The sequence below is a fragment of the Myotis davidii genome, unplaced genomic scaffold (assembly GCF_000327345.1).
Source record: "Myotis davidii unplaced genomic scaffold, ASM32734v1 scaffold227, whole genome shotgun sequence".
Classification (NCBI taxonomy): Eukaryota; Metazoa; Chordata; class Mammalia; order Chiroptera; family Vespertilionidae; genus Myotis; species Myotis davidii.
Window position 1 is genome coordinate 100,169 of NW_006298519.1, and position 11,027 is coordinate 111,195.

Consider the following 11,027-nt stretch of genomic DNA (forward strand, 5'->3'; position numbering starts at 1 on the left):
AGGAAGTCTAAATCACCAGCAGCAGGCCAGGTGGAGAAGACGGACCTGTCACAGTCCTGGAGGTGATGGGCGCTATGTTTTGGGAAAGACAGATACAAGTTGTTTTGAAAGAATTTACATTGGCTACAGATAAAAGGGTGGGGTGGGAAAGGTGGGGCTAGTCCCGGGGGCGTGCACAGCTGTAAGGAAGAGATGCTGACCACTTGTGATTGGTTGTGGGAAATGGTCCTGAAAGTTCATGCATTCAAATGCTATGGGGTCTGGCGGTCACTGTAGAAGTTGATGCGAATGCGAGCTGACTGTTGTGCGTTGGTCCACAGGTCCTGACTGGTTACTTTCACTCTCTTGCTCACTGTATTTTATTAGAACCTCAGAATTTTTCTCTCAGTTTCTGTTCCTAAAAGTAAGACCTGAATTAATTTACATGACTCATGGGTTTTTTCCAGCTTTGCCCGAAGTTTTTACATACCAATTCTACTAGTCACACTTGGCCATTCAGTGCAGTTGCTGAATTAATAGGTATGTAAAATTTTCATATGTAATCTATTACTTGCAATTGAAGTTTAGAAAAAGTTTTCATTGAAAAATATTGCATAAGTGTGCTTTATTAAAAAAAAATGTATCTTGAATAATAACACTATGGGTAAAAGTTACCTAGCATGACAGTTACTCAAATGGATGTCAGATTAGTCAAATTAATCAGTGTTCAACTTTCCTATACTATTGTGAAAGTATTTTAATTCACTAAGTTCATAAAGCATTTATGTTGAAAATATTTTTATTCTGATTATAAAATAACTAGATCTATAAAAAAATAGTAATATGTTTTTAATAGTTGGGAAGGATATTTTTCCCAATGATTTTTAGAGAGAGTGGAAGGGTTGGGGAGAGACAAAGAGAGAGAAACTTCAATGTGAGAGACGGGATCAAGCCTGCAACGGAGATATGTGCCCTTGTCTGGAATTTAACCCAAAGCCCTTCAGTCATAGGCCGATGCTCTAACTACTGAGCAAACCAGCTAGGTCTGGTATCATAGTTTTTTAGCAAAAGGAACACCATTTGGGGCCTGTGGTTTTCTTTTTAACTATTGAAAAGAGACACAATTTGAAGAACGCGGCAGAAGGTAAACCTTCATCTGTGCTTAGCAGAAAATGTGTCCCTTCTATATCTGCTCGAGTGCTAGCTGACACCAGCTCTTAGCTTCCCTGTGATATATGGCCTGGCTGGTCTTTGGGCAGAAGGCCTTCCCTTGATTATCTCTGTAGGAAGTGATTCCACTTGCTCTCTGAATGGAGGGCTTCAGAAAGAGTTAATTCTGTAATAGCCATGAGCGATATATAGCAGGGTACAATGTTGTAGTTTTATGTTTTTAAATCTCACAAGTTCTTAACATTTCAACTTTTTAAATGTCCTTAAAATATGTTATTCTTTTGCTTGTTAAATGATTGTTCTGAACTAGTTGCGTTTTTAAAAATGCAAACACAAAATTTCTCAAATTTTGTTTCTCAGATAATGCATACGATCCTGATGTGAATGCTAAACAAATATGGATTGACAAAACAGTGATAAATAAGCACATATGCTTAACGTTCACTGATAATGGGAATGGTATGACTTCAGATAAATTACATAAAATGCTAAGGTATGTGACAGTGTCACACTTCTTAAAATCATTGCTTTTACCTAGTTCAAGGGTTTCATGTGTTGTATTCTTGCCCATAGTTTTTGTTTTTAAGAACTCGTAGAGTGCTCTATTCTCTTAAGTTTTCCTTCATTTCTACTGTTAGGTTATTAGGCAATCCCTACCATTCTTATCATCATTCCCCGCATGTCCGACTTAATGTAGAATTCCACCATTTATAGAGCTGTAGCACATTGGTGTCAGTTATTTATACTTTAGTGTAAATTAGTTTTAACCAGTATTTCCAATGAAACTTACCACTTTGGGAGGGGACGGTAATTTTAAAGGGATCATTTAGAGGATGAGGAAGCAGCACAAAAGAGTCATGGGCTTTGGGTTCTAGGGTCACAGTATTGGATGTCAGTATGAAGCCAAATGTGCCTGAAATGGAAACGGAAATACTTAGCACAGGTGCAGGGTAGAGGGAGAATTTGGTAGTAGAGGTCTTACTGTTCCTCAAATACTCCTTATGCTGCCAAAAAGTCAAGGCCACCCCATCAGTAACCATACTACCAAGGCTTGGTGAGAACAAGAGCGTCAACCACACCTACAGGAGAGATTTCAGGGGGTGCAATTTCAAGGGCCCAGGGACCCGAATTATAACTTGGCCATTTGCCAGCATGTGCCAGGCCACACGCTCCTGTTTGGCGTGTGTGATCCTTAAACACCCCTATGATGTAGACTGCGTTTCCTTCATTTCAGAGATTGGAAAACATGCCAAGGCAGATTAGCAGTTACTTGCCCAAGATTACAGATCTAGAAAGGATGAGGCCAGCATACAAAACTAGGCTCTTTACTTATTATAGTTTTTGAATTAAAAACATGAAGATTATACATATTTATTTTTTAAATCTTTCTTTTCTTTTTAGCTTTGGCTTCAGTGACAAAGTCACCGTGAATGGTCATGTCCCAGTTGGATTGTATGGGAATGGTTTCAAGTCAGGTTCTATGCGTTTGGGTAAAGATGCAATTGTTTTTACCAAAAATGGAGAAACCATGAGTGTGGGCCTCTTGTCTCAGACCTACTTGGAAGCCATACAAGCAGAACATGTTGTTGTTCCAATAGTGGCCTTCAACCAACACCATATCCTTTGGATTTTGAAATAGAAGCGATGTAGAAACTCTGAAGAAATAATGTGAACCATTCTATCCTTTTGCCTTCCTCCATTTTCTTCCATTCTAGCTCCTATTCCTGTCCCTGCCTCTACCTTATGTCTGTGGCTAAGTGTTGTCTCCCTGTTCTCTGCGGGAATTTTGCCATGGAAGTCCTTAGCTGTTAGGCGGTTGCATTTCATGTTGAGCTTCTGTAGCCTTCCTCTTTATTTCAGTCTTACTGTGCGCTAATGAGACTTGTGGTCTGGCTTGAAAATTTCACTAATTACCATGACAAATAAGATATCTTTAGGAAAATATCCTCTGTATGACCACATTTCAAATATTGGAACCATTACATTAGTTAGGGGTGATAAACTTGCTCATACTTCATCCTGGGTATTCATTTGAAATTAGACTGCCACTTTAAAACTTAGGAAATAATTTAGGAAGTAGTTTTTCTGTTGAGTTGGTTTTCATATTGCACTTGTTGGAAAATATGTTATTGGTCTTTAACTTAGGATATACGACAGATGATTAATTTAGTGGAATCAGAGGCAAGCCTGGCTGCAATTCTGAAGCATTCTCTGTTTCCCACGGAGCAGAGTTTACTAGCAGAGCTGGATGCTATCATAGGGAAGAAGGGGACGAGGATCATCATTTGGAACCTTAGGAGGTAAGTGTAGACCACTGAAAGTTGTTAACCATCGAGGAGGTAAAGTGCACGTGCAGGAGTGATTGTCTGACATTCACCCCTGGATTGTACAGAGTAGAAGTGCATTGGAAGGGGCTTAGTGTTTGGTTCAGTTCATGATTTCTTTTCCAAGGGTGTTTTATTGAGGCCACTTTAGCTTCAATTTGGAATAGTTTCATATTAAAAATAAATTTCCTAGCCTTGAGGTTTAGTCTCTATAGCACTCTATTCTTACTGTTATTCACCCTTTCCTCAAAACAAACAAATAAATGAGACAATAGAAACCCAGCTATTAAAAGAGAAGTCTTTGTCCATTTAATCCATTACTTAAAGCTAAGCATGACTTAGCATCTGGTGAGAAAAAATATTGATGAGACTTGCGTTGCTGAAATTGTAGTTTTTTGTCCTTGTAATGAGAATAAGAACCTTTGCAAATAAAAGTTTTTAAAGGTTAGGATGAATGTGTAATATTGAGATATCTAACACATATTGAACCAGAGGAATAAAGCACAAATAATGGTGAACTAAAAATACGTTAAATCTTGTGCTTTTCTGACCTCCTGTATTCCCTTTTTTTCTTTTTTCTTACTTTTGCTTCCCTGTACCTCCCCTCGTTTTGTTTTGTTTTTTTTCATTTTAAACTTTCTTATTTTAAGATGATTGCAATTCATGTTCAATTGTAAGAATAATGACAGATCTCATTCATCACTTACCCAGTTTCCCCCAATGGGAACATCTCGCAAAACTGTAGACACTGTTATAGGCATTATACAGGATATTTTTATTGCTACAGCGGTTCCTCAAGTTGCCCTATTATGTCCACAGCCGTTCTCTCCTTCATCCTCAGCGACCTCTAATTCTCCATTTCTATAGCTTTGTCATTTCAAGCATGTTGATAAAAGGAATCATAGTGTGAAACCATTGACTTCTTTCATTCAGCATAAATCTCTGGAGATTCATCCAGGTTCTTGTGTGGCAGTAGTTTGCTTCCTTTTTCTTGCTGAGTAGTAGCCCCTGTGGAGGGAGCACAGGTGTCTAACCAGGCACCTGCTGAAGGCCATCTGGGTTGTTTACAGTTGTTGGCCATTACAGATAAGCTCTAGACCAGCGGTTCTCAACCTGTGGGTCGCGACCCTCTCACAGGGGTCGCCTAAGACCATCCTGCATATCAGATATTTACATGACGATTCATAACAGTAGCAACATGACAGTTATGAAGTAGCAACAAAAATAATTTTATGGTTGGGTCACAACATGAGGGACTGTATTTAAAGGGCCAGAAGGTTGGGAACCACTGCTCTAGACCTTCCTGGACAGATTTTTGCGGGAATATAGTCTGCGTTTTCTACAGTGAATGACCAGCAGTGTGTAATTGGCGGGTCATAGGGAGGTGCACGTTTAGTTTTTTAGGAAACGGCCAGAATGTTTTTCAAAGTAGCTCCACCATTTGACCTTCCCACTAGCAATGTGTGTGAATAAAGGTTTTATTTATTATTTCATTTTCTTAGATTCCTTTTCTTTCATTTTATTTCTTGCTCCCCCCCCCCAATAGTGCCTACTGTGTATAGAGGTGTTTTGTTTTGTTAAGTAGTAGTATTTCCTTGCTTATCTTGTTATGAAGTTAAAATTTTGTTCCTTCAAAAAATTAATTTTACAGCTATAAAAGTGCAACAGAGTTCGATTTTGAGAAGGATAAATATGACATCAGAATTCCAGAAGATTTAGATGAGATAACAGGGAAGAAAGGGTACAAGAAACAAGAGAGGATGGACCAAATTGCCCCAGAAAGCGACTATTCCCTGAGGGTATGTATCCAGGCCCCGTAGAAGTGAGAAAAGCATCAAATAGTGGAAGATATGTTGCACACTTGTTACAAATGCTACCATTGATCTCTGAATGCAATATCTCAGACATGTGCCAGCATGAGCACACTGGTGGTTTTATTTGCTTATAAATAATTTTTAATTGTGAAGTCATCAGGTCTAACAGTGTTTGTCATTCTCTCACTATGTAGTTAAATTATTTAAATTGGATATAATGGAATAAGTATCCTATCTAATAAAAGACAAAAAGGGTAATTGACCATACCTGCGCTACACTTCCCATTGGCTAATCAGAGCGATATGCAAATTAACTGCCAACCAAGATGGTGTCCGGCAGCCACGCAGCTGAAGCAAGCAGGAGGCTTGCTTGCTCCAGTGATGGAGGAAGCCAAGGTTCCCCACCTGCCGCGGCCCTGCTCTGAGCTCTGAAATCAACTAAGTTTCAATTATAGAAGCTAAACAAACCCCAGATACCTGCTTTCAGCTGGCCGTGGCCACGAAGCCGGAGAGGGCTTTTAGCTTCAGTGATGGCAACATAGTTTCAGTTATAGAAGCTAAACAAACCCCAGGATAAAAAGAAAAAAAGGAGAGGCTGGGAGCTTCAGTCGCCGGCCAGCCTGAAAACGGCCCTCAGCCCCTCACCCAGACTGGCCAGGCACCCCAGTGGGGACCCCCACCCTAGGTCACTATGACACACACTGACCACCAGGGGGCAGACGCTCAATGCAGGAGCTGTCCTCTGGTGGTCAGGGCGCTCTCACATGGGAGGAGCTCTGCTCAGCCACAAGCCAGGCTGATGGCTGCCAGTACAGCGGTGGTGGTGGGAACCTCTCCTGCCTCCTCAGCAGGGCTCAGGATGCCTGACTGCAGCTTAGGCCTGCTCCTGCTGGCAAGTGGACATCCCCCGAGGGCTGCCGGGCTGCCAGAGGGATGTCTGATTGCCATCTTAGGCCCAATCCCCTGGGGAGTGGGCCTAAGCCAGCAGGTGGTCATCCCCCGAGGGGTCCCAGACTGCGAGAGGGCACAGGACTGACTGAGGGGACCCTTCCCTCCACCCCCTCACCCCCCTGCACAAATTTTTGTACACCGGGCCTCTAGTATCCTATAATGGCCATATTGATTAATCAATCAAAAATACAAAATTCAGAGTTTCATTTTTTTAAATTTAAAATACTCTAGAATACACATCTTAAAGCAATAAATTATGTATAGACCAAAGATAATGTACATTAATATAATTTTGTGATAAATATATCTGAAAAATGATCTGAGAAATGGTTATGTTTTTGAGATTGAGGAAATTAATATCTCAGTATAACAATCCTGTATAATAAAAGCCTAATATGCAAATCGATAGACTGGCGGACCGACTGGCCACTATGACGCACACTGACCACCAGGGGGAAGACGCTCAATGCAGGAGATGCCCCCAGCCCATAGGCCTCAGCCCGGCTAAGGCGGGTGCTAGCGGGGGCCCCCTGATCGCCTCACTGGTCACCCTGCAGAGGGAGGTGACTGGCAGGGGGGGCGGAGCTGGCGAGCAGGCAGCACCAGGCCCCACCCCAGGTGGGTGCCAGAGGGAACCCCCTGATTGACCCATCGTTTGCCCCAAAGATTGGCCCTGATTGCCGGCCAGTCTTAAGGATCCTACCCGTGCATAAATTTTGTGCACTGGGCCTCTAGTATATTGATACAATAAGTTAAAGTTTCTTAGTCATTGTAATAAGATACATCAACTGTTCCCTTTATTTTTGTGCTGCAATGATTCCATAACTCCAAGCTGAAGGATCCATTGTACGTTTGTGGGGAGCCGAAACCCTATATTGGCTCCCCACAGATGTTTACAAGTTTACCATGTAGCTTTTTGTTAATTAAAAGGGCAGCTATTACTATTATTTTATATACCACAATGTGTTCCTGAAGTATCTCCTAATGGTTAAGAAAATCTTGCTAAAATATGAAGTGTCTAAAGCAGGGCTGGGCAAACTTTTTGACTCGAGGGCCACAATGGGTTCTTAAACTGGACTGGAGGGCCGGAACAAAAGCATGGACGGAGTGTTTGTGTGAACTAATATAAATTCAAAGTAGACATCATTACATAAAAGGGTACGATCTTTTTTTTTTTTAGTTTTATTCATTTCAAACGGGCCGGATCCGGCCCGCGGGTCATAGTTTGCCCACGGCTGGGATATAATCAAGTTGCCTCTTGTTTCTCCTCACTGTTAAACCTCACAAGTGAGAGTTTCACTTTGGGTTTTTCTTGTCTTTAGGGCTCTGGCATCTTGTCCAGCAGAACAGATGGTGTTGTTTTAGTGCAGTAATTCCCAAAGTGGGCGCTGCAACGATCCAGGGGGGTGGTGATGGCCACAGGTGCATCAAACTTCAATGTTTCTAATTTACACCTTTCTTTACTATATTTTACGAAAAAGGTAGAAACATTAATATATATATCTTTCTGTTTAATTGCTATTAAAATTTAAAATAATTAATTTCCAGGGGGCGCTGAGTAATATTTTTTCTGGAAAGGGGGCGGTAGGCCAAATAAGTTTGGGAACCACTGTTTTAGTGTATCACGAATACAATGTTTTAAAATATCATTAATGAATTTTATAAATGACAGAACACCACTAATTTTGAAATCAGGAGGCGGGAAAAAAGTAAGCCCTGACTGGTGTGGCTCAGTGGGAGTGGCATCCTGTGCGCTATTCCCCATCCCATTCCTGGTCCGGACACATACCTAGGTGCAGGTTTGGTCCCTAGTCGGGGAGAGTATGAGAGGCAACTGATTGGTGTCTCTCTCTCACATTGAAGTCTCTCTCTTTCTCTTTGTCCCTCTCTAAAAATCAAATTTTAAAAAGAGTAAGAAAAAGTTCAAATTTTAGTTTTACGTTGAACCTTTGGTCTGTCCTTGACTTCGTTTCTTTTGGAGATTTCTGGTACCTTGGAGGTAGACACATAAGAGCATATTTTAAACATTTTTAGGATGCAAAACTTGTCAAAGTTCTAAAATAAACTTTTATGCATTAAGAATTTAGAACGCATTTAGATGACTACTGATTGTTACATCCCACTTTATTTTTTATTTTTATTTTTTAAATATTCTTTATTGATTTCAGGGAGAGGGAGGGAGAGACAGAGAGAGATAGAAACATCAATGATGAGAATCATTGTTTGGCTGCCTCCTGAATGCCCCCTACTGCTCCCTATTGGGGGTTGAGCCCACAACCTGGGCATGTGCGCTTGACTGGAATTGAACCCATGACCCTTCAGTCTGCAGGCTGACACTCTATCCACTGAGCCAAACCAGCTGGGCTACAATTCACTTTCGAAAAAGTGCTATGCTTGTCTATTTGGTGTGTTGGTTTATTATTTACAACTAGAGGCCCAATGCACGATATTCATGCATGGGTAGGTTGCCTGGCCGGCGATCTGGGCTGATCTGTGGAGCGATCAAGGGTGGGGGAAGGCCCTGCTGGCACCTGCCTTGGCTGGCCTGGGGCCCTTGGGCTAGGGGCAGCTCCTGAGTTGAGCGTCTGCCCCCTGGTGGTCAGTTTGCATCATAGAGATTGTCATTCTGTTGTGTGGTTGATTTGCATATTAGGCTTTTATTATATCAGATTTTTCCTTTTCAAACTTGGAACTGTCCCTTTCATTATGTTTATTTTTGTCTAAATAAAACTTGTTGTTTTTAAAACTATAGCCATATATGTAGTTGACAGAAGAGTCAGAAACTGTACATGTATACATTTTTAAAAATTGATGTGAGATCATACCATACATCCTGTTTTGTAACTTTTTCACTTAACATATCAACATAGGTCAATAGATTGTTTTTCTGCAAATCATTTTTACCGGCTATAATATACTGAGTATTTTTAGTGAAAAGTATATATAGTGCGTATTATTTTACTGAAGAGTTAATGGTCCTTTAGGAAGTAAGGTGGCAGCTTCTTTTTAAATGCATGTCTAAGTCGTGTTGAACAAATCTATAGATAATTATTCCAATAAAAACATAGTGTTTGGTGTCTTTTCAGGCTTACTGCAGTATCTTATACCTAAAGCCAAGAATGCAGATCATCTTACGTGGACAGAAAGTGAAGACACAACTAGTTTCGAAGAGTCTTGCTTACATTGAACATGATGTTTATCGACCAAAATTTTTAGTATCCTTTGTTTTCCTTTTCATGATGTCGTATAGAGCTGTATTAGTTGTGTACTCCCCTACCACTTCTCCTCTTCTCCTGATACTGATTCTGACCTTGTCTAACTGTGCCCTTTTTTTTGTACTTTGGGACTCAATAATTAATGAAATAGAAAGGATGACATCAAGGGAGGAAGGTGGTGTGTTCAGAATTTTCCTTAACATTTAAGACGAAAACAGTGAAAATTACTTTTGGATTCAACTGCAAAAATAAAGAACATTATGGGATAATGATGTATCATAAAAACAGACTCATCAAAGCTTATGAAAAAGTTGGATATCAGTTAAAGGTAAGCAGGAAATGTCTTTCATAAGTTAGAATAACTTGTTATTGGGTCAGATGTGAAATTGTACACTTTTTGCCTAATGACTTTTAAACGTCAGTGTTTTAATAGCGTTGGTATGGCTTTTGAACTTAGAATACTGTGATATTAATTTCTGATTTGATCCTGAGTAATGTTATGAGGGGGACAGAATATTGTGTCTCTGTTTTACAGATGAGGAAACGGGCTAAGTAACATGCCCTAGACCTAACCATGCAGATCTTTTGATGCATTTGGATCTGGATCCCTGCTTACTTCCTGCTGGAATGAAATTGGTTGCTTTTAACTAGTGCTGACTCAGTAGCCTGAAAATCAGTCGCTGGTAGGTGTTTACTTTTTTGGAGTTAGTTCCTAAATAAAATAGAGCCTTCCTCCTAAGCCATAGCCATTGTGGAGTTCAGTTTAGGGTGATGGACATTGTCCCGTGTCGTTCTGTTTATCCTTTACCTGTTTTCACAGAAAGGTGTGTTGTTGTTTTTGGTGTGTGTGTGACTTCAGTGATCAATTCGGAAAATCATTTTTTTAAAGGTTTTAAGTCTAGACATGTTTTGTTTTCTAATTCTGTGACTTTCATTTTCAGTTTCTATTTCATTCTGAATTCTTTGTAAAATTATGTGAACTCTACATAGTATGATAGTATGGGTTTAACTTGAATGTTATTCAACGGGTGTGTCTCTGTATTACAAATTTTACACAGCAGAAGCTCAGAATTTTTATGAAAGTAAATGAATGTCGGGCTCTTTATATCCACTAAGTTTCTGAATTTTACTGGTAATTGGAAATGCATTTTTGGTAATAGGCCTTAGTTACCAAGTGCTTTGGGATTCAAAAGAAATAATTGTATTTGCCACAGAATGTAAATTCTTTTTATCATTTACCACTTACGAATTTGACTTAAGTAAGAGACATAGCCCTTTTCCCACCCAGTTAAATTTGCATATGTGTAATTTCTGATTATGCTTGACCCTGTACAAAATAAGCTTTAAAACCAACTTTTATTTTACTTTATTTCTTTTAAGAAAAATATTTTTTTAGGGAGAGGGATAGAGAGTTAGAAACATTGATTAGAGAGAAACATAAATCAGCTGCCTCCTGCACACCCCCTTCTGGGGATGTGCCTGCAACCAAGGTACATGCCCTTGACTGGAATCGAACCTGGGACCCTTTAGTCTGCAGGCTGATGCTCTATCCACTGAGCCAAACCAGTTAGGGC

At 40.1% G+C, this 11,027-nt stretch overlaps 1 protein-coding gene across 1 annotated transcript in view; it reads left to right on the forward strand.

Moving 5' to 3' along the window:
• Nucleotides 1-452: 452 nt before the first annotated feature.
• MORC3 (MORC family CW-type zinc finger 3) overlaps nt 453-11,027 on the forward strand; it is a 30,934-nt gene continuing 20,359 nt past the window's right edge. Inside the window, exons 1-7 of the mRNA XM_006774123.2 lie at nt 453-519; nt 1,510-1,642; nt 2,551-2,765; nt 3,302-3,449; nt 5,125-5,272; nt 9,325-9,453; nt 9,662-9,781. Of these exons, the coding sequence (XP_006774186.2) occupies nt 1,611-1,642; nt 2,551-2,765; nt 3,302-3,449; nt 5,125-5,272; nt 9,325-9,453; nt 9,662-9,781 (792 nt within the window). The 5' untranslated portion in view covers nt 453-519; nt 1,510-1,610. The remainder of the gene's footprint in view (nt 520-1,509; nt 1,643-2,550; nt 2,766-3,301; nt 3,450-5,124; nt 5,273-9,324; nt 9,454-9,661; nt 9,782-11,027) is intronic.